General features: G+C 40.0%; 2 protein-coding genes across 2 annotated transcripts in view; one reads left to right on the top strand and one right to left on the bottom strand.

Moving 5' to 3' along the window:
• Nucleotides 1–12,586, top strand: part of LOC139417624 (hydroxylysine kinase, tandem duplicate 2) — a 32,858-nt gene extending 20,272 nt beyond the window's left edge. Inside the window, exons 3-5 of the mRNA XM_071166849.1 lie at nt 4,099–4,241; nt 6,648–6,828; nt 7,324–12,586. Of these exons, the coding sequence (XP_071022950.1) occupies nt 4,099–4,241; nt 6,648–6,828; nt 7,324–7,796 (797 nt within the window). The 3' untranslated portion in view covers nt 7,797–12,586. The remainder of the gene's footprint in view (nt 1–4,098; nt 4,242–6,647; nt 6,829–7,323) is intronic.
• A 7,300-nt stretch (nt 12,587–19,886) lies between these two features.
• Nucleotides 19,887–24,867, bottom strand: part of LOC139417520 (WD repeat domain 47b) — a 47,428-nt gene continuing 42,447 nt past the window's right edge. The window contains 5 exon segments of the mRNA XM_071166797.1: nt 19,887–20,390; nt 21,355–21,573; nt 21,954–22,085; nt 24,165–24,335; nt 24,617–24,786. Coding sequence (XP_071022898.1) covers nt 20,248–20,390; nt 21,355–21,573; nt 21,954–22,085; nt 24,165–24,335; nt 24,617–24,786 — 835 coding nt within the window. The 3' untranslated portion in view covers nt 19,887–20,247.

The raw sequence follows: 24,867 nt of genomic DNA, 5'->3' as shown, positions 1-24,867 counted from the left end.
TGGTAGAATGCTCTTCTTTTAGCACCTCCATGGCTTTATTCAACTCTGCTAGGTCTATATTACAGGGAGAAACGGGTCTGTTTGTCACCATATCAATAGTTATTCCCTAAACACTCTATAATACACTTCTATTAACTATTTTCTAAGATGGCACTACACACTTCTCCCGGATAATAATTAATTGGTGACGGCACTTAACACCATGTATTAGAACCGATACCATAGCGTCTGTGAATTTATTACTGGAGAATACGAATTTCTTTAATGGCTTGGTGCCGTATCTCCACCCATATCGCTATTATTGATAACACACGCCGCCACAAATTATTCACACTTGTCTTCCTATTTCCACATAATCTGCCATGGTTCACCACCCCAACAGGGAACACAACTAACCTCCCATTCACACTTTTATGGCTACTACAACTAGACTCTCACCCCGTTATAGTTTATGTAAGGAACCAATCCCGCCGGATTTACCTCCTATGACTTACCCTTCGCAGGTTCACCTTCTGGGACTCACCCTATATTAATAGTAATCACAGGTATTAACCCACTGGGATTTACTATTGACTTTATAGTACTAGTAGGACTTACCCTACAGGTACCAGCCTGTATGAGTTTACTTTCCGGGCCTTACCATTTACTATAAAGCTATGACTGGTCGTTACACAATGGGCCTATAGAATTCAACTTTGGCTCTTCGTATCCCATAATTAGTTCAGTCAACGATTCTCATCTCTCCAAGATGTCAAAATGAGTGGTAACGGATATAGGAACAAACCTACATTGTTTGTTGCCAGCTCTGCTCCACTGATCTGGACTCTTTGGTTTGACTATAATTCGTGGTGAACTCCTGGCTGGCTCGGCATCTGTTAGGTTCTTTATATTTCAGAGTAAATAACCAACGGACGCTAGAGAAGCTTTAACCAAGTTTAATTATTCCCAAAGGTTCTGTAAAGCTGCAATTTCATACAGCAAAACATTTCTCACCATCACAGTTATATACATCCCACTTAAGACACTCCTCCTTCTCTCCAATCCTCACGTCTTATGGTTCAAAAGGAAAATGTTAACAGGATACCAAACCCTTATTACTCCCTTAAGGGAATCTGACCTCACCTCCTTACCTCAACCCCTCCACCTAATCCACAGATGTGCATCTGTCTTCCCTATATCAACACGTTGCTCTCCTCTCGTCCACCCAACACATTCCAAAGCCTTCTGTCTTTCTTCAGAGAACCCTTAACTTCTGACATAAAACCCTGTCTCTTTTACTCCTTTGTTTCTGCTGCTTTCCTATCATTTATTTCATATCTCAATGTTCAAAGTTTAGCCGATTCCAACAATAGTTTTGATGTCTTCTATTATTTTAAAATGTCGAAAATAGTAAAAATAAAGAGAACCTTGAACGAGTAGGTGTGTCCAAACCTTTGACTGGTACTGTATATATTGCATTCTAAATGTATTTCCACCCCTTGACCTTTTCCACAATTAGTTTTTACAGCCTGAATTTAAAATTGATTACATTTATATATTTTTGTCACTAGCCTACACACACTACCCCATCAAAGTGGAATAATGTTTTTGGAAATGTTTACTAAATAATGAAAAGCTGAAATCTCTTGAGTCATTTTAAATATTCAACACATTTGTTATGGCAAGCAAAATAAGTTGAGTAAAATGTGCTTAAGTCACGTAGTTTACATGGACTCAATCTGTGTACAATAGTTTTTAACATGATTTTTAAATTACTACCTCATCTCTGTACCCCACACATAAAATTGTTTTGAAGTCCCATAGTCGAGCAGTGAATTTCAAACACAAAGACCAGGAAGGTTTTTCAATGCAAAGGACACCTATTTTTTATTTATTTTTTAAAGCAGACATTACACATCCCTTTGAGCATGGTGAAATTATTATTTACACTTTGCAGGGTGAATCAATACACCCAGTCACTCAAAGATACACGCGTCCTTCCTAACTCAGTTGCCGGAGAGGAAGGAAACCGCTCGGGGATTTCACCATGAGGCCAATGCCGACTTTAAAACAGTTACTGAATTTAATATCTGTGATAGGAGAGAACTGAGGATGGATCAACAACATAGTTACTCCACAATACTAACCTAAATGACATAGGGGCAAGAAGGAAGCCTGTAGAGAATACATTTTTTCCACAACATGCATCCTGTTTGCAACAAGGCACTAAAGTAATACTGCAAAACAATTCACTTTTTGTCCTGAATTCAAAGTGTTTGTGGCCAAATACAACACATTACTGAGTACCACTCCATATTTTCAAGCATAGTGGTGGCTGCATCATGTTATGAGTATGCTTGTAATCGTGTCTGCTTTATATCCTGTGAATATGTCCAATTTAAGACCCAGACAACCAGGTTAGGGCAGTTCATAATTAATCGGTGACCTTAATTGATCTTTCAAGAATAAGGGAGGAGTGAACTTGCATATACAGACACTTGGCCGTCCAGCAATTTGAGTTTGTTTCGCCTGGTGTAAAAGTTACATTCAGTTTCTGGAAATAATAATACTGCCTCACTAGAGAATCATACCTGGGGGAAACCTTCAATACTGCTGCACTAGAGAATCAGACCTGGGGGAAACCTTCAATACTGCGGCACTAGAGAATCAGACCTGGGGGAAACCTTCAATACTGCAGCACTAGAGAATCAGACCTGAGGGGGAAACCTTCAATACTGCCGCACTAGAGAATCAGACCTGGGGAAACCTTCAATAATGCTGCACTAGAGAATCAGACCTGGGGAAACCTTCAATAAGAGGTCAAACTGAAATCATACCAGTTACACTGCATTTTAATGTTGAGTGAGTATTATTACTAGAGGTCGACTGATTTAATCGGAATGGCCAATTTAATTAGGGCCGATTTTCAAGTTTTCATAACAATCGGAAATCGGTATTTTTTGGCGCCAATTTTTTCTTCAATTTTTTTTATTTTTTATTGTTTACACCTTTTTAATCTGTATTTAACTTGGCAAGACAGTTAAGAACACTTCTTATTTTCAATGACGGCCCAGAAACGGTGGGGTTAACTGCCTTGTTCAAGGGCAGAACGACAGATTTTCACCTTGTCAGCTCGGGGGATCCAATCTTTCAAACTTACAGTTAACTAGTCCAACGCAATAACGACCTGCCTCTCTCTCGTTGCACTCCACAAGGAGACTGCCTGTTACGCAAATGCAGTAGGCCAAGGTAAGTTGCTAGCTAGCATTAAACTTATCGTATAAAAACAATCAATCATAATCACTAGTTAACTACACATGGTTGATGATATTACTAGATATTATCTAGTGTGTCCTGCATATAATCTGACTGAGCATACAAGTATCTAAGTAGCTGACTGAGCGGAGGTAGGCAGAAGCAGGTGCGAGGAGAGGGACGGAAGCTATACTGTTACACTGGCAATACTAAAGTGACTATAAGAACATCCGATAGTCAGCGGTTAATTAAATACAAATGGTATAGAGGGAAATAGTCCTATAATAACTACAACCTAAAACTTCTTACCTGGGAATATTGAAGACTCATGTTAAAAGGAACCACCAGCTTTCATATGTTCTCATGTTCTGAGCAAGGAACTGAAACGTTAGCTTTCTTACATGGCACATATTGCACTTTTACTTTCTTCTCCAACACTTTGTTTGTGCATTATTTAAACCAAATTGAACATGTTTCATTATTGACTTGAGGCTAAATTGATTTTATTGATGTATTATATTAAGTTAAAATAAGTGTTCATTCAGTATTGTTGTAATTGTCATTATTACAAATACATTTAAAAATAAAAAATCGACCAATTAATCGGTATCGGCCTTTTTCCAATAATAGGTATCGGTATCGGCGTTGAAAAAATCATAATCGGTCGACCTCTATTACCTCTGGCTAGGTTAACGTTGACAGTCAGAGCTGCTTTTTAAAATCTACATTGCCAAGCATCTAGAGGCAGATTTAATTTGATCTTTGTTGACAAGGAGGTGGTGAAACAGGATGAGCTTATATTCCAATTTCCCCCAGAGGGCTGCAGATCTCTTCCAATTACTATTTTTTATTTTTCCCTGGTAGACTGCGGCTTTGGCATGCAGAAGTACCTGGTGAGACTGCTGACCTATTTACCGGGGACCACCATCGCCAAAGTACCCTGCTCTCCACAGATCCTGTATGAAGCTGGCAAAATGGCCGCCAAGATGGACACAGTCCTGCAGGAAGTATGATTATCTTCAATTAGTCTGCCTGAGGTGCGTTCAAGTAGGCTAATGTTTGCAAATGTTTATATTTAAAGTGCATACAGTTCGGTTGGCAACATTTTAACTTGAAGAGGGTAAGACATAACACCTCAATTAAATGATGTTCCGTGACGTCAAAATGCTCTCCTGTAGTCCAGTGTGTAGCCCAAACAATTCATATCCTACGGTCGGGAACTTGCGACCAATCTGTCAGTGAAAAGCAGACAAAACAAGCCTTTTGAAATATTTCAACTACAATCAAACAGGTTGAAAAGCAAATGGCTTCTGCTGAAAAGAGAAGACTCTAATCTGTCAACTGTAGGATACGACATATATTGTATCAACTTCCAGATAGGCCTATAACGTGAACAGTAATGTTTTACAAAGTTAAACAAGAGAGAGAGAGGCTTTGGGTATGAGAGCGAGGCCATCGCTGGTGAGTGAGCTGTGCATAAGTGGGTGAGTCAGTGAAACTGGAAAGCTTTTTTGGGACTACAATTGTCTCTGCGTACTGTACAATATGTCTCTCCACAAACTTAGGCCTAGGTTATTGATGGATTCAAGACAAGGTCGTTTTTTTTTATTGATCTGTTTGTCAGTAGCCTGTCATTTCGATCATTTGTGCAGTGTTCTTTTTTTTTTTTTAAAGTTAAGATTCTGCCAGTCTCCACTCATGTAAAATGATACATGAAATGTTTTTATATAAAACCACATTTTTCCCAGACCCTAGGCTACTAAAATTGTTCCCCGTGTGTGTGCAACTTCTGTAAGCGCGACGGTACGAATGCATGTAATGATAGATAAATTAATAAATAATAAAGATATGCATGTAATGATAAATAATAATAATAATAAATAAAGATATGCATGTAATGATTCATAATAATAATAATAATAAATAAAGATATGCATGTAATGATAAATAATAATAATAATAAATAAAGATATGCATGTAATGATTCATAATAATAATAATAATAATAATAATAAATAATAATAATAATAAATAAAGATATGCATGTAATTATAAATAATAATAATAATAAATAAAGATATGCATGTAATGATAAATAATAATAATAATAAATAAAGATATGCATGTAATGATAAATAATAATAATAATAAATAAAGATATGCATGTAATGATAAATAATAATAATAATAAATAAAGATATGCATGTAATGATAAATAATAATAATAATAATAATAATAAATAAAGATATGCATGTAATGATAAATAATAATAATAATAAATAAAGATATGCATGTAATGATAAATAATAATAATAATAATAATAATAATAAATAAAGATATGCATGTAATGATAAATAATAATAATAATAATAATAATAATAATAATAATAATAATAATAATAATAATAATAAATAAAGATATGCATGTAATGCTTAATTTTAAAAGTTATTTTCTTTTTTCATCCATTCCGGTACCTCCGAGAACACCAGGTCACTTTTTGTTCCCACCTCCCAATCTTTTTTTTTTTACATTATTATTATTATTTTTTATTTTTTACAAATGGAGCACTGCACGACCCCCTTTGAGTATTGTAGTATCATTCATAAAACCTTTTTTTTTTTATAACACATTTATTCAGTATCATTCATGAGGAAATAAAATACCCTTTTTCATGACAACTTCTTGGATGGGGTATGCAAAAGGAATTGATATGAAACCTTTTCAAAACACCTTTTTATGAGTGTCTCCGTGTCGAATCAAATCAAATGTATTTATATAGCCCTTCGTACATCAGCTGATATCTCAAAGTGCTGTACAGAAACCCAGCCTAAATGTTTGTTAGGTTTGGCTCAGGGCAAACAAAATGAGCAGTGTTTTTGTAAGCTGTTGAAAAACCATCACAACACATATTATTCTAGGAGGTTGATGTTTATTCTGTGTGAGTGAATACATTTCTCCTATATAGAGAGCAAGAAAATGTGTTCTGTCAATTTGAAATCGTCACAATGGATTGAAATATGCATTGGACATAGTAATACTGAAGGCCGTATTAAAATGTTTTTTTAAATGCTGGATTGTTGGTCTTTGAATGTGAGCTTTGAACGCACCTCTAAATGTCGACCTAACAAAATACTGTCATGATTTTACCCCCATTTCCCTGCATGCTCTATGACCCACTGCTATGCGTGATCAGATGATTTCAAGGACTTTTGGTTTATATATATATATATGATTGATTGATTGGCAAACAAATATTTAATTAATATATTTATAATATTTAGTAAATTAAAAAACAATACATAATTGCTCATAGCTGTACAACGGCATGTTTAAATAAAAAAAAATGTCTGAAAAATAACCTGATCGACAGTAGTTAACTCAGTTCCCGGTTGATGAGTCTGTTTTCATAGATGGAGCATCCTCAACTCCATGTACTACAGAGGGAGAAGTTCATCTGGAGTCTGTCCAACATCCCTCTGCTGGAGCCGTACCTCCATCTAATGGACGGAGATCCTGTACAGCAGGTGGTCAAGTCAGTCATCCAACTATACAAGACTTGTGTTCAGCCCAAACTCGGCTCCTTCCGCAAGTGTGAGTCTCTCCCTTCACCAGCTGTTCTGTCAGAGCTCTCTCTTTTGATAGACCTGGTTCAAATGGAAGAAAACAGACTGGAACAGTGTGGACTAGTTCATCAAGAGAGGCACATTTTTTGTTTTCCATTGCATGCCACAATAAATATGACCTTTAAATTTAACAATGTAACCAGTCTGTTGTAATGATTGACAGGTCAGGTACTGATGCAGGTGGAGAATGTAATGGTTTAAAACTGAGCGGTGAAATCAGACCTGGGGTCAAATAATATTGGTTTTCTTTCAGACTTTCACTGGGCGTTATTGAGTTTACTCAGTGCAATGGAACCAATGGAATAGGCCACCAAAGTACAAACCATGCCCATTTGGTACTCTAGGTAGACTCACGCAAACGCTCAAAACATTTAAACGATTTTAATTACTATTTGAGCAAACGTCTGGTACTATTGCGCGTGCATGTTTGATATGTCAAGTAAATGTGCATTTGTCTCTGTAGGCATCAACCATGGTGACTTCAATGACCACAACATCTTGGTGCAACCAGACGATTCAACAGCCTACAAAATCTCTGGCATCCTGGACTTTGGGGACATGAGCAGCGGCTACTACGTGTTCGAGCTGGCCATCACCATCATGTACATGATGATCGAGAACCCCACACCTCTGGATGTGGCAAGAGACGTGCTAGCCGGCTGGGAGAGTGTTATTCCCCTCAACGAAGCCGAGAGGGACGCACTCTACCTGCTGGTGCTCTGTCGCTTCTGCCAGTCCCTGGTTGTTGCCCGCCACACTGTGGTGCAGCACCCGGAGAACAAAGATTACCTCATGATCACCACCAAGACGGGCACCCGCCATCTTTGCCGACTTTGGGAACTGGGCAAGGAGGCGGTGGAGAGGAGGTGGTTTCAGAATGCCGCCCAGTATCCTGGCAAAGAGTGGCCCAATGGTCCTCAAGCCCAAGAGGTTTAAGGGAAGCAGTCTCTCTTGAAGGATATTTCAGGGACCCGATTTATTTTCCCTTCAGCCAGTGCTTTCACCAATCCAATGATTTTGAATCCATGTGGAGTCTGCAGGTGCACCTTTTTAAGTATTAAAAGGTACACTCAGCAATATGAAATCATTAAAAAGTGTGGCGTGCCTCAAGCTAATAGTTGGTTGTCATCCTGTTCTGCATGATAATTTCATATTGCTGAGTCTAACCTTTTAGCAGACCGACCATCTGATAAAAGGTAAACTCATTTAAACTTATTAACTGTGTGACCTGAGGAAAATCTGACCCAAATCCTGTTCTAAAACGGTTTTGAATCTTGGTCAGTCTCAGATTTGGTCCCCCCCCCCCCCCGCACGGAATTTGCGCTCTTTTCAAAATGGCATGTTGACATTGTCATACTGTGGATAATGTCTGTTGGGATGAAGGCCATATGATTATTCAAATTAGTAGGTCAGATGATTTGAGGTGCTTATAGCAACAAGTTACTCTGAATCAGCTGTAGCAGTGTCCACAATCCACACTATGTCCTGTGTCAATTTTCATCATTCCATTTTTAGGGCTCAAGCAATTCAGCAGCTATGACCTACATTTAACGGAAGTGCCCTGTGTAAGGAGTCATTGATGTACCATGATCGTTTGTTAAAATCATATTTTGTAAGATTAATCTAATTCCGTTGCATAATAAACCTACAAATCTGTGAAATTAAGAAACTTTCAAAGTATTTATTTCATGAAACTGGATATATCAAGCAGTGGGGGTCTGAAATTATTGGCACCCTTGATAAAGATGAGCAAAAAACATACAAATACTGAACGAATATTACATGCAAAAACAAAAAAAAACTTGTATTTTTTATTTTTTATTTTTTACTAATACAATTGCTCAGAGAAACAGATTTAGTTCAAACAAAATCTAGGGGTAAAAATTATTGGCACCCCTGTTTTCAATACTTTTTCAATAAATCAAGTCGAATTTTAATTGTCACAGGCACCAAATACAATTTCACCTTACAGTGAAATGCTTACTTACAAGCGCTTAACCAACAATGCAGTTAAGTAAAACAAAATAACAATGCAAATAGTCTGGGTAGCTGTTCAGGAGTCTTATAGCTTGGGGGTAGAAGCTGTTAAGAAGCCTTTTGGACCTCGACTTGGCGCGCCGGTACCACTTGCCGTGCGGTAGCAGAGAGAACAGTCTAACTAGCGTGGCTGATCACGTTGAGGGAGAGATTGTTGTCCTGGCATCACACGGTCAGGTCTCTGACCTCCCTTCCTATAGGCTGTCTCATTGTCAGTGATCAGGCCTACCACTGTTGTCGTCAGCAAACTTATTGATGGTGTTGGGAGTCGTGCCTGGACGTGCAGACATGAGTGAACAGGGAGTACAGGAGGGGACTGAGTACACAACCCTGAGGGGCCCCCATGTTGAGGATCAGCGTGGCGGATATGTTGTGACCTACCCTTACCACCTGGGGGCGGCCCGTCAGGACGTCCAGGATCCAGTTGCAGAGGGAGGTGTTTAGTCCCAGGGTCCTTAGCTTAGTGATGAGCTTTGATGGCATTATGGTGTTGATCTGTAGTCAATGAATAGCATTCTCATTTGTGTTCCTTTTGCCTAGGTGTGTAAGGGGATAATGGTGTTGATGTGAGCCATGATCAGCCTTTCAAAGCATTTCATGGCTAGAGATGTGAGTGCTACGGATCGATAGTCATTTAGGCAGGTTACCTTAGTGTTCTTGGGCACAGGGACTATGGTGGTCTGCTTGAAACATGTTTGTATTACAGACAGGGAGAGGTTGAAAATGTCAGTGAAGACACTTGCCAGTTGGTCAGCACATGCTCGGAGTACATGTTCTGGTAATCTGTCTGGCCCTGCCGCCTTGTGAATGTTGACCTTTTTTAAAGGTCTTACTCACATTGACTGAGTGCGTGATCACACAGTCGTCCGGAACAGCTGATGCTCTCATGCATGTTTCAGTGTTTGCCTCGAAGCGAGCTTAGAAGTAGTTTGTCTGGTAGGCTCGTGTCACTGTCACTAAGTCCTGTATTGATGCTTTGCCTGTTTGATTGTTCGTCGGAGGGCATAGCGGAATTTCTTATAAGCTTCCGGGTTACACGGAACCCAAACCGGCTGTGCGCGTGCGCCATCGTGCATACATTTATTTTGTCCCCCCACACCAAATGCGATCAGGACACGCAGGTTAAAATATCAAAACAAACTCTGAACCAATTACATTAATTTGGGGACCGGTCAATAAGCAGTAAACATGTATGGCAATTTAGCTAGCTAGCTTGCACTTTCTAGCTAATTTGTCATATATAGCTAGCTTGCTGTTGCTAGCTAATTTGTCCTGGGATTGTTATTTTACCTAAAATGCACAAGGTCCTCTACTCTGACAATTAATCTACACATAAAACGGTCAACCGAATCGTTTCTAGTCACCTCTCCTCCTCCCAGGCTGTTTCATCTTTGAACTTATATGGTGATTGGCATCTAAACGTTCATAGTTTTACCACAACTAGCGGCAACAAAGTTTGTTTTTCAATCATCCACGTGGGTATAACCAATTGAGGAGATGGCACATGGGTACCTGCTTCTATAAACCAATGAGGAGATGGGAGAGGCAGGACTCGCAGCGCGATCTGCGTCAGAAATAGGAATTACTTCTATTTTAGCCCTTGGCATCGCAGACGCTCGTTGACGTACGTGATCAGTGTGGGTGTAATAATTGATTAACACAGATTCCTGCATTTATTTTGCAACGCGAGTGGTCTAGTCAGGGTATTAAGAGTCTCGCTCCTTGAACGCGGCAGCTCTACCCTTTAGCTCAGTGCAAATGTTGCCTGTAATCCATGGCTTCTGGTTGGTGTATGTGCGTACAGTCACTGTGGGGACGATGTCCTCGATGCACTTATTGATAAAGCCAGTGACTGATGGCTTGATCAATAACATATTTTCTATAAAGTTAATATCCTGATTGGTGAATGATTGTCTGTCCTCATCGTTGGTCATTTAAGACGTCCGCTACACTTGTTGCATACAAGATAAGATGCATGTTTTTGGAATCTTTTTATTCTGGATATTTATGTTCTTTTCACTCTGTCATTTAGGTCATTATTGTGAAGTCACTACAATGACTTGGATCCATCCTCAGTTGTCTCTTGACAGCCATTGAACTCTATAGCTGTTTTTTTTTTTTTAAATCACCAAGCAGTTTCCTTCCTCTCCTGCAGCTCAGTTCAGGATGACTATCTTTCATGTTTCTGGGTGGTTTAATACATAATCCACAACATAATTATTAACTTGACCATGCTTATTCAATGTCTGATTCATTGTTATCCATCTACCAATCACTGCCCTTCTTTATGAGTCTTTTGAAAAGCTCCCTGATCTTTGTAGTTGAATCTGGTTCAAATTCAATACTTGACTGAGGGACCTTAGATGTTGGATTTATGGGGGACAGAGGAGAGGTTATTCAAACATCAATCCCTATGATTTACATTGACTCATTATTAACTTTTTTTTTAAACTCCTGAACTAATTTAGGCTTACCTAAAGACGGGCTGAACACTTAGTGCCTTCAGAAACTATTCACTATTCAGAAACTTGACTCCTTCCAAATTTTGTTGAGTTACAGACATCATTTAAAACGGATAACATTTTGTTTTCTCTTGTCACTGGCCTACACGCAATACCCCATAATGTCAAAGTGGATTGAAAAATATTTTTCCTCTTGAGTCAAGTATTCAACCCCTTTGTCATGGAAACGCCTAAATACGTTCAGGAGTAAAATGTTTCCTAATATTTTTGAATGACTACCTCATCTCTGTACCCAACACATACAATTATATGTAAGGTCCCTCAGTCGAGCAGTGAATTTCAAACACCGATTCAACCACAAAGATCAGGGAGGTTTTCCAATGCCTCACAAAGAAGGGCATGTATTGGTAGATTGGTATTAAAAAAAATAAAAACAGACATTGAATATCCCTTTGAACATGAAGTTATTAATTACACTTTGGATGGTGTATCAATATACCCAGTCAGTAGAAAGATACAGGTGTCCTTCCTAATCAGTTGCCAGAGAGGAAGGAAACTGCTCAGAGATTTCACCATGATGCCAATGGTGACTTTAAAACAGTTACAGGGTTTAATGGCTGTGATAGAGGAGAAAACTGAGGATAGATCAAAACATTTGTAGTTACTCCACAATAATAATTGAAAAGGAAGCACAATTTTTATATTCCAAAACATGCAGCCTGTTTGCAAAACGAAAAAAAGTAATACTACAGAAAAATTGGAAAACCAATCAACTTTTTTGTCCTGTATACAAAGTGTTAAGCACAGGCAAAATCCTAGAGAAAATCTTGGTTCAGTCTGCTTTCCACCAGACACTGGGAGATGAATTCACCTTTAAGCAGGAAAATAATCTAAAACACAAGGCCACATCTACACTGGAATTGCTTACCATGGAGACAGTGAGAGTGGCTGAGTTACAGTTTTGACATAAATCTGTTTGAGAATCTATGGCAAGACCTGGAAATGGTTGTCTAGCAATGATCAACAACCAGTTTGACAGAGGTTGAAGAATTTAGAAAAGCGTAATAGGTAAACGTTAGGTAAACGTTACAGAATCCCGGTGTGGAAAAGCTCTTAGAGATTTGCCCTGAAAGACTCCGTTGTAATTGCTGCCAAAGGTGCTTCGACAAAGTATTGACTCAGGGCTGTCATATCTGTATTTCATTTTCAATAAATTAGCAACATGTTCACAACGTTTTCACTTTGTCATTATGGGGTATTGTGTGTAAATGTTTGGGGGGGGGAAAAAAAAACATATTTAATCAATTTTGAAATCAGGCTTTAACACAAAATGTGGAATAAGTCAAAGGGTATGAATACTTGCTGAGACATTGTAATACCAGTGGCGGTCAGGGCCGTTTATGATGAGGGAGGACAATATACCTTTCTCATGAGCATGTGTAACGGATGTGAAACGGCTAGCTTAGTTAGCGGTGCGCGCTAAATAGCTTTTCAATCGGTGACGTCACTTGCTCTGAGACCTTGAAGTAGTAGTTCCCCTTGCTCTGCAAGGGCCACGGCTTTTGTGGAGCGATAGGTAACGATGCTTCGTGGGTGTCAGTTGTTGATGTGTGCAGAGGGTCCCTGGTTCGCGCCCGGGTATGGGCGAGGGGAATGTCTAAAGTTATACTGTTACACATGGCCTTCTTTCTTTACAGCGCGTTAGATGACTGTCATTCATATTCCATTCACCCAGTTCAATGTAACATCGATAGGTTTAGGCTACTACATGATACTCATATTTTCCCTATACCCATCATGAAGTTGCTACAACATAGGTGCACACAGGTCGAGAGAAAGATTTGAGATGACAGATAGTGACACATGGACAGACAGTGACACATTGAATACCGCCCTGCACTCTCTTGCCTGCGTCTAGCTTATCTAGGGTGTAATCATTAGTCCAACAGTTGCAAATGAGAGTTTCTATTGGACAAATTCAGGTATTTTTATCAGTTTCGTTCCGTTTAAGAAACGCTTTGCAACAGACTCGGCGGAATGAATACACTAACTGCATAAACACAGTTCACTTCCATAGCAGCCATGTTGTATTCATTCTAGGCCCCTATGTACTCACATTTTCCCTTTGTTTGTGGACTGCAATGAACTAACACATCAGCCCTATGTGACCAGGCAAAAAAACCTAAGCCAAATCATATCATAACTGCTACACACAGCCTACACACGTTACTTTGGCTAATCCATATTAGCTAATGTAACACCCTAGTCAACACAGCTAATAGAACTAATGCGTTATTAAACCTGCTATAATCATGCAGTAACGTTAGTGTATAGTCAGTAAGCAGTTAGCCGGGTGGGCCCCGGAAGCAGTACATTAATAAAACTAAAAGCTTACCATGACACGGAAGAGTTCCAGTGTTGTGTTGGATAGTCATAGCCAGTTAGCTAACATAGAATCCCTCTGTTTGAGATGGGTTTTTGAGTAACTAAACTTGCCAGCTGCATTTGCTAGCTAAGTGAACCTGAAAAAATGACTCTCGCTCTTGCTTCTCCTTAATTTTTTGAGAAATTAATTTGAGTGAGTCAACTACTCACTGCATTTTATGCACTGCAGTGCTAGCTAGCTGTAGCTTATCCATTCAGTACTAGATTCATTCTCTGATCCTTTGATTGGGTGGACAACATGCCAGTTCATGCTGCGAGAGCCCTGATAGGGTGATGTCCGTCCTCACTGTAAGTCTATGGAAGGGGGTGAGAACCATGAGCCTCCAAGGTTTTGTATTGAAGTCAATGTACCAAGAGGAGGAAGGAAGCTAGCTGTCCTCCGGCTATACCATGATGCTACCCTACAGAGTGCTGTTGAGGCTACTGTAGATCTTCATTACAAGATGGTGTGTTTTAATCAATTATTTGTTGATGTGAATATATTTAGTATAGTTTTAGTTTTTTAATTTTATGAAATTCACTGAGGAGGATGGTCCTCACCTTCCTCCTCTGAGGAGCCTCCACTGCTGTATACCATTTATAAAATTGCCATATATTTGATTAAATACAGACTTGCCCAAAAATACGTGAAAAATATGATCATTTTCTGGAGAAAACAAAATGGTGGAAAAACAAAAATGTGCTATTTTAATTGAATGTTTGGCTCATCTTAGCCACAAAGAGGAAGACATTTGCAGCTGTTAATAAATTAATAAAACAATGCCATGCTGGTGGGTGGTAACAGTCAAACAAAACCCAGCCCTGAAACTAAATGTTAAATAATTTGTATGTCACATCATAGGAAAAGATACGCAAGTGGGCAGTTTGGATTTGTCGCGCCCCAAATATATCATACTTTGACTAAAACAATGATTTATTGACTTAAATCATTGTGCAACATCATGGGTAACCTCCTGGTCGTCATCTTTCAGCTCAAAAAAGTGGATTTCTACTGGTGTCGGGGCTCTTAAGTGTACCAACCTTTACTGCAAAGAAGAGAGACTTTGCACGTTTTTGAAAACACACCAATAACTTTCAGGGTTGATGTTTCCTTGAGCGGATGGTCGGGGCGGAACACAGTTATAAATCATTTGCACGCTGCACATTGACCGCAAGAATCCCAAACAGGTATAGTATTTGACAAAAACAGAATAATTCCAAACCTTGATTAGGCTACGTTGGGATATTGACATGCCTCTTTATTTATGTGTGGGAATACTTGGGAAAGGATTTCCTAAATCCTGGTGATTTTACAGAATTTGATGTCCAACAACAAGAATGAACAAATAAAAGTGTGTGTGTGGGGGGGGGGTCACAAATTTGGTTCTTGGTATATCTTTTGCATCACTGAACATGACAGTTGATGTGTGTTGATACCTGTAGGAATAGCCCATTGCTGTATTACATGACTTTTTGTCAATCTCTACTATTCAACACAATATTGACAGACTCAACATGCTTTTCCTGGAAGAACCAAGACCAACAGTAGCAGTAGCCTACGATGATGAAGTGCGACGTACCATCTCTTGGGCTAATCGCATCTAAGAACCATTTTGTCTTTCATGGTCACGCTATCGATCGAGCATTCTATTATTTCTAAACAACGGTATATCTATCGTTCTTCCTGTGTTTCTTCTCAAATAGCCTTCAATCAATGAACAACACGTATAGATAAAGGCGTTAGAAGTAAATTCATATTGAATCGATCATGCTTTACATGTCACCATGTCACATCTTGAATATATGATTGTGCTCACCACAATACGATTCTGGGAACGTGCACAATGGGCTAGTAAACCACTCCCATTCAATCCTATTGATACTACTGGTGGCTGCTTTTGAATTCTGACATGGGAGATTAATAAACTCATCCTGATGGTTGAAACGTTACTTCCATTCAGGAATTTAGGGACCAACTCCCTCCATGCACATTTTTACCCGGCGTCAAGCCATCGATCCACATTTTGTGGTATTTTATACAGGCCGTGGCAACTGCCCCTGAGATGGTCCAGATTTGACAATCCAATGAGCCACAAATGCAAGCAAGATTACACGCAATCACAAAATGGTGTTAGTAATTGTGTCTTGCTTGGTTATCTTGTTAACAGCTCTATTGTTGAGGGGCATGGAAAGCTGTTTTAACAAATACAGTGCCTTGCAAAAGTATTCAGACCCCTTGGATTTCTTCACATTTTGTGTTACATACAAAGGATTAAAATTGGTCTTTTTTTTCTCCCCCCTCAATAAATCTACACAAAATACTATGTAATATTAAAATGGGAAGAAAGAACAAATATTTTTAAAAGAAATAAAACAAATGTAGTCGTGACATACTGCATTCAGAAAGTATTTACAACCCTGGACTTTTTTCAAAATGTTTTTACAAAAGTGAGATTAAAATGGATTTGTCGTTTTTTTGTCAATGACCTACACAAAATACTCTGTCAAAGTGTAATAAAAATAACATTTGTACAAAAAAATATATATATATATATATATATTGATTAGATAAGTATTCAACCCCGATTGAATACGTGTTAGAATCACCTTTGGCAGTGATTACAGCCATATTCCTACACATAAATAAAGCAGCATACACCCCAATGTATCCTCATCCAGGTTTGGAACTAATCTGTTCTTTGACGATTTTTTTTTGCAGTTTTACTTTAGTGCCTTATTGCAAAAATATATATATTTGGACTCTGTAGAGACTTCCTTCTTTTCACTCTGTCAATTAGGTTAGTATTGTGAAGTACAGTGCCTTGCGAAAGTATTCGGCCCCCTTGAACTTTGCGACCTTTTGCCACATTTCAGGCTTCAAACATAAAGATATAAAACTGTATTTTTTTTGTGAAGAATCAACAACAAGTGGGACACAATCATGAAGTGGAACGACATTTATTGGATATTTCAAACTTTTTTAACAAATCAAAAACTGAAAAATTGGGCGTGCAAAATTATTCAGCCCCTTTACTTTCAGTGCAGCAAACTCTCTCCAGAAGTTCAGTGAGGATCTCTGAATGATCCAATGTTGACCTAAATGACTAATGATGATAAATACAATCCACCTGTGTGTAATCAAGTCTCCGTATAAATGCACTTGCACTGTGATAGTCTCAGAGGTCCGTTAAAAGCGCAGAGAGCATCATGAAGAACAAGGAACACACCAGGCAGGTCCGATATACTGTTGTGAAGAAGTTTAAAGCCGGATTTGGATACAAAAAGATTTCCCAAGCTTTAAACATCCCAAGGAGCACTGTGCAAGCGATAATATTGAAATGGAAGGAGTATCAGACCACTGCAAATCTACCAAGACCTGGCCGTCCCTCTAAACTTTCAGCTCATACAAGGAGAAGACTGATCAGAGATGCAGCCAAGAGGCCCATGATCACTCTGGATGAACTGCAGAGATCTACAGCTGAGGTGGGAGACTCTGTCCATAGGACAACAATCAGTCGTATATTGCACAAATCTGGCCTTTATGGAAGAGTGGCAAGAAGAAAGCCATTTCTTAAAGATATCCATAAAAAGTGTTGTTTAAAGTTTGCCACAAGCCACCTGGGGGACACACCAAACATGTGGAAGAAGGTGCTCTGGTCAGATGAAACCAAAATGTAACTTTTTGGCAACAATGCAAAACGTTATGTTTGGCGTAAAAGCAACACAGCTCTGAACACACCATCTCCACTGTCAAACATGGTGGTGGCAGCATCATGGTTTGGGCCTGCTTTTCTTCAGCAGGGACAGGGAAGATGGTTAAAATTGATGGGAAGATGGATGGAGCCAAATACAGGACCATTCTGGAAGAAAACCTGATGGAGTCTGCAAAAGACCTGAGATTGGAGATTTGTCTTCCAACAATACAATGATCCAAAACATAAAGCAAAATCTACAATGGAATGGTTCAATAATAAACATATCCAGGTGTTAGAATGGCCAAGTCAAAGTCCAGACCTGAATCCAATCGAGAATCTGTGGAAAGAACTGAAAACTGCTGTTCACAAATGCTCTCCATCCAACCTCACTGAGCTCGAGCTGTTTTGCAAGGAGTAATGGGAAAAAAATTCAGTCTCTCGATGTGCAAAACTGATAGAGACATACCCCAAGCGACATACAGCTGTAATCGCAGCAAAAGGTGGCGCTACAAAGTATTATCTTAAGGGGGCTGAATAATTTTGCACACCCAATTTTTCAGTTTTTGATTTGTTAAAAAAGTTTGAAATATCCAATAAATGTCGTTCCACTTCATGATTGTGTCCCACTTGTTGTTGATTCTTCACAAAAAAATACAGTTTTATATATTTATGTTTGAAGCCTGAAATGTGGCAAAAGGTCGCAAAGTTCAAGGGGGCCGAATACTTTCGCAAGGCACTGTAACTACAATGTTGTTGATCCATCCTCAGTTTTCTATCACAGTCATTAAACTCTGACTGTTTTAAAGTTACTATTGGCCTCAAGGTGAAATTCTTGAGCGGTTTCCTACCTCTCTGGCAACTGAGTTAGGTAGGACACCTGTATCGTGACGATGTATATTGATACACTATCCAAAGTGTAATGAATAACTTCACCATGCTCAAAGGGATATTCAATGTCTGCTTTAAAAAAATATTTCCCCATCTACCCATAGGTGTCCTTTGCAAGGCATTGGAAAACCTCCCTGGTCTTTGTGGTTGAAACTCACTGCTCGACTGAGGGACCTTACTTATATGTGTGGGGTACAGAGATTATTTTTTTAAACGACTACCTCATGTTAAAACACTATTACTGCCCACAGAGTGAGTCCATGCAACCTATGTGACTTGTTAAGCACATTTTTACTCCTGAACTTATTTAGGCTTGCCATAACAAAAAGGGGTTGAATACTTGACTCAAGAAATTTCAACTTTTAATTTTTAATACATTTGTAAATTCATTTCACTTTGCCATTATGGGGATATTGTGTGTAGGCCAGTGGGGGGGAAAAACAACATGTAACCCATTTAAAATTCAGACTAACAACAAAATGTGTAAAAAAAACAAACAAACATATTCAAGGGGTTGTGAATACTCTCTGAAGGCAGTGTACATGTCAAGTGACCAACTAACTGAACTGCAATCAATGCAAGAGAGAACATTTGATGTCGTAGTTGCATTTAATTTATCTTTTAAGTACACCAAAAAAAAATCACTAACTATTATACCCTTGAACTACTTGTGCAGGGAAACTGACACACAGTCCTACTTTGACACAGCTAAGTTCTCCAAATGTGCAGTGTTGATACCCTCTTTACTTTAATACGGTACATGACAAAGTTAATTTCCTCTAATATGTATTTCTATGTATGTGTATAAAAAACCTTTTAGCCTAGGCAAAGGCTTCACATTTTACAGTACAGTTAAAACCGACCCTCTGCCTATTCCCATGGTGTGATATTAGTGCCACCCAAAAAAAATGTATCGGGATTTAATTTCCGATAGCACTAACATCGCTCCATATATTCCCATTCACAGATGGGCAAAGTGCTTTTTCCATCAGTCATAATTTCTGTCCAAAAACAACCATAAAAAGGTCAGTCTTTATCATTTACCATCCAAGCAAGCTTCAGCCCAACTGAAATACTGTTCATTAAAATGTCATTAACAATTGTTACAATATTACATAAAAGATACCCCATTCAATATTTATACAATTCATTTACAAAAATCCACACGCAGATGAAATCCCAAACACAATCCTCCAACAACATATGATACAATTATCTTATACTTCAAGAACGCCATGTATTCCCAAGTTTGAGATCTTTGATAAGTGACATAAGTACTACTAACAACAATTTACGTCAAGATTATTTTAATCCTAAAACATTTACGAGCTGTTATTAAATAAGAACATGTCAAGATAAAGCTTTAGAAATGAAAGGCCTCCTTTCTTGCATCCATCTTGAAGCTGAAAATGTACACCGACACATTCAAAACTTTTACCCAAGGCACCATATGATTCACATAATGTGGTTTGAATGGGCTATATAAGGCATTCTGCATCCGTCAGAACAAAAACTAAAAACTGGACGATATGAAAACAACAGGAGGGACTGTGGTGTGCTTTAAGCGAGTGTAGACTATGATGCATTTGATGAGTATATTATTTTCAACAGGACTATAGAGGTGTCGCCGTATCATTACAGTCAAAATAAGGTGGTTTTGTATAGCTCTACTGTTAGCATGAGGCACAGATGCTAAAGGATAAATGACACAGCATTACTATACATGTAGCACACACCTCTAAGAGCCTTGCGGAGGGGTATAGGGGCAGGTATGTCCAAGGATGTGGACTGTGTGTTGTGCTCGTTGTGGTGGCCAGTGTTCCCAGTAACACCAGATTTAAGAGCTGTGGTTTCCAGTGTTCCCAGTGCCAGCCAGCAGTGTCATGGACACTGGGCCCAGAGTTTGACTGTCCTGTCTGCGGAGGAGGACAGGAAGGAGAGGTCGTGCGTGTGCCACCTACATTGGATGACCTTGTCACCGTGCTCCGCCGCCACCGTCAGAGGAAGCTGCTTCGTCAGGTCACCTGGTGATTCATTAACACACACACACACACACACACACACACCATGAGGCACGTGGCCTCCACACTAACTGTAGGGCTGCATCACCATTCGTCACTCATCTCCTGAAGTGTGCATTAACACATGCCCGTCATCTATTTGAAAGCCTTCACCTGGGGAGTTTGCACCCTTGTCAAATCCATGAGAATGAGTGGGAAAGTGCACACACTTCAGTGCACACTTCAGAGCCATGTAGAGACCGGGGGGGGGGGGGGGGGGGGCAGTCAGGATGATGATGATGTCAACATCTGACTACATGAGCAAAGCAGTCAAGACAAAAAAAAAAACTACAAGTAAACCAAACAAAGGTCTTCACAATAGAGAAAGCTGTTGTGTTACACAGTATATGAAGCACTTGTGTGTTCGCGGATCAGGCGGTACCTTGTTGGGTTTGTGTGTGAGTGCGGACCAGGCGTTACTTTGTTGGGTTTGTGTGTGAGTGCGGACCAGGCGTTACCTTCTTGTGTTTGTGTGTGCGCGAGCGGACCAGCCGGTACCTTGTTGGGTTTGTGTGTGCGCGAGTGGACCAGGCGGTACCTTGTTGTGTGCGCACGGACCAGGCGGTACCTTGTTGGCTTTGTGTGTGAGCGAGCGGACTAGGCGGTACCTTGTTGGGTTTGTGTGTGCGTGAGCGGACCAGGTGGTACCTTGTTGGGTTTGTGTGTGCGTGAGCGGACCAGGCTGTACCTTGTTGGGTTTGTGTGTGAGCGAGCGGACTAGACGGTACCTTGTTGGGTTTGTGTGTGCGTGAGCGGACCAGGTGGTACCTTGTTGGGTTTGTGTGTGCGTGAGCGGACCAGGCGGTACCTTGTTGGGTTTGTGTGTGAGCGAGCGGACTAGACGGTACCTTGTTGGGTTTGTGTGTGCGTGAGTGGACCAGGCGGTACCTTGTTGGGTTTGTGTGTGCGCGAGCAGACCAGGCGGTACCTTGCAGGTCAGTGATGATGACTTTGTTGTCGTAGGAACCCGTGAGCAGATAGTGTGCCCCGGGAGAGAAACGGACAGAGCGCAGGTCGCTGGTGTGTGGGCGGTACGTCTGCACCATCCGGCCTCCTCTGATGTCATAGAGCATGCAGCTGCAGTCCTCTTGTCCCGTTGCCAAGAGACGAGCGCTGGGGTCAACAGCTACCGAGGCCACTGCACTGCCTGAGAACAAACAACAAGGGTCTGTCCAGTAGGGCACGACGTAGCAAAACACTTTGCAACAGGAAACACAAACTGATGTTCTTATTGGACAAGTTCTGTTATAAGCTCAACATCTTCACCCTATTGAACTCAACCCATTTGTAACATCTAAGGCTAAGGTGAATGTTAGTCCACTGACAATACTATCAGTGCCCCCTTGTGGGTAAACTGTATCATTACACAGACATATTTTCCAGCCTTCGGCTCAGTCTTGCCCAGGTAGATTAAGAAGACTGGGCAGAAACAGTTTTAAAACGGATGCTTATCACCATGTCATCTACAACTCTTGTCCAGTTGCCTGGTGTGCCAGTCATATTGACAGGGACTAGCAGAATGCCTACCAGAGCCATGCAGGGCTGTCCCCACCACCCTCACACAGCTGGGGACTCTCAGGTCCCAGAAGCGGACAGTCTTATCCTGGGAGCCCGTGGCGATCATCCAGCCACCCCACGTGTACAGAGACAGGATGTGGCCTGGGAGAAGGACACATGGATACAGTATAAACGCCATATTGTTAATGAATTACCGTCATGTGTTTTGAAGGACTCTGTTGCTATATATGACAACTGAAATGCTGAATTGTTTCAATGAGCACTTTGTATCATCTGGTAGGCTGTTTGATTCAGTGTCCTCTGTCTCTGTACAACCCTGTGTGGATGAACCAGTGAGAGCTGGTCAAACTTTTAGCTTTTTGCCATTCTCAGTGCAGGAGGTACATAAAGCCCTGAAATCCTTAAATCAGAGAAAGCCTGCAGGTCCTGAACTTTTGGATCCCTGCTTTTTAAATCTGGCAGCTGATTTCATAGCTGAACCACGTACATCTCTGTTCAATCTAACCCTGGAATGTAATGAAATTCCAAAGATCTGGAAATCAGCATTTGTCCTACCACTTTTAAAAGGGGGAGATCCAACTATTTTAAATAATTATAGGCCAATCTCAAAGCTGTCACCCCTGGTGAAAATACTTGAAACCCTTGTAAGTGAACAGTTAAGAGTTTTTATTTACTAACTCTATTTTATCAATGTACCAATCATGCTTCAGGAAGAAGCATAGCACAATTACAGCAGCCATGAAGGTTTTAAATATCACTGAAGCCATTGACAAAAAACAGCACTGTGTCTCACTTTTTATTGATCTCTCTAAGGCTTTTGATACAGTTGATCATGCTACACTAAGGCAGAGATTGTCTTTCGGAGCATGCAGTTGCATGGTTTGCTAACTATCTGTCTGATAGAACTCAGTGTACTCAATTTGATGGGCTTATGTCTGTTAAATTGTCTGTCTTTAATGGTGTGCCCCAAGGCTCTGTACTTGGTCCTCTCTTATTCACTATTTATATAAATGATTTAGACAAAATGTCCAAAATGCACAACTTCATTTTTATGCTGATGATACTGTTATTTACTGTTGTGCCTTGTCTCTTACAAAAGCTTTCCAGAACTTGCAAACTGCTTTTTATACTGTTCAACATACCTTGTGTCAATTGAAGCTTATCCTCAATACTGACAAAACTAAACTAATGGTGTTTTCTAATGCAAGAAATAGACCTCTGAACCTTCCACCTATTACTACCTGTCAGGGCAAGGAGATTGAGGTTCTAACCTCATATCTTGGAATTTTAATTGATGACGGCCTCTTTTAAATTGCATATTCAACAACTTACAAAAAATTGAAGCTGAAATTCTGACTTTATTTTAGGAATAAGTCCTGTTTTTCTTTTGAAGCCAGGAGGCTGGTATCAGCTACATTTATGCCTTTACTAGACTATGGGGATATTTTATATATGAATGCTTCTGCTCAGTGTTTGAGATCAATTGACACTCTTTACCCTGGCACTTTGAGATTTATTTTAAACTGCAAAACCCTTACGCACCACTGCACTTTGTATACCAGGGTTGGCTGGCCTTCTCTAGTCACTCGTAGGCTCAGTCACTGGTATACTTTTATTTACAAAGCCATTTTGGGTTTACTACCTTTTTATTTGGGCATTTTTATTGTTCAGAAATGTGGTGGGTCGTCTCTTCGCTCGCTGGACTTTATCCTGCTAACTGTTCCAAATGTCCAAACTGAATTTGGTAAAAGGGCTTTTATGTACTCTGCGCCATCGTCTTGGAACACCTTACAAAATACTTTAAACTGGAATAACTTTTTTTTTTCCCCCGATTTGTGTTTTTAAATCACTGATGAAGGATTTTGAGGCTGATTCCCTGACCTGTCAATGTTTTTAATTTGCTGTTTTATACTCCTGTGAATTCAAATAGATTACTTGTAGTTTTTCATGTTGTCTGTCTGTAATTTGTTTGTAATGACTTGGTGCTGCCTATCTTGGCCAGGACGCTCTTGAAAAAGAGAGTTTAATCTCAATGAGCCCTTCCTGGTTAACTAAAGGTTAAGTCAAATAAATACAAATTGGATACTGTCTAAATTAAGCATTTGGAATTTGATCAGTCTGATATTATTATTATTACATTATAATCTCTCTGGTTAAGTGTTAATAGTTAAGTGCTTGTTCGAGTGGACTGTGTGTGTGTGTTTGTACACACACACACACCTGTATGCCCACTGAGAGCGTGCAGCCCCTGTCCTCTCTGGCAGTCAGTGGTGTAGATGTTACAGTCTCCGGCTCCGGCGCTGATCAGGATGGATCCTCCACTCTCAGGACCCTCCATGAACGCCAGGTCTCTGATGGTGCCGTCATGCATACTGAACTCCAGGTCTGGCCCTGCACACACACACACACCCTCAGTCAAAACGGCAGGCAGTGTAGCCTAGTTGTTAGAGCGTTGGACTTGTTAATCCAAAGGTTGCAAGATCGAATCCCCGAGCTGACAAGGGAAAATTCTGTCGTTCTGCCCCTGAACAAGGCAGTTAACCCACTGTTCCTAGGCCGTCATTGAAAATAAGAATTTGTTCATAACTGACTTGCCTAGTTAAATAGGGGTTAATAAACAATTTTTTAAAAAGATGACAAATGCAGACACATGAAAAATAACACGCACATACCTGTGGCATTGCAGGTTTCTGCGTTGAAGGGCAGCACTTTGACATATTTATCATTGGAGCCTGTGGCCAGCAGTTGTCCACAGTGACTCCAGGCCACACAGTAGATGGAACCCTTGTGATGCTTGTTCCTTCTGAAGCGCACCACTGGCTGCTTGACTGGGCCCGACCCACTAGAGGGAGACAAATCAACGGGAGAAAACATACAACAATTACACAGCCAATGGGCTTCAGAAAGCTTCATCTGTTTTGCA

The sequence above is a fragment of the Oncorhynchus clarkii genome, chromosome 1, assembly GCF_045791955.1.
Source record: "Oncorhynchus clarkii lewisi isolate Uvic-CL-2024 chromosome 1, UVic_Ocla_1.0, whole genome shotgun sequence".
Lineage (NCBI taxonomy): Eukaryota > Metazoa > Chordata > Actinopteri > Salmoniformes > Salmonidae > Oncorhynchus > Oncorhynchus clarkii.
This window is presented reverse-complemented; position numbering and strand designations above follow the sequence as displayed.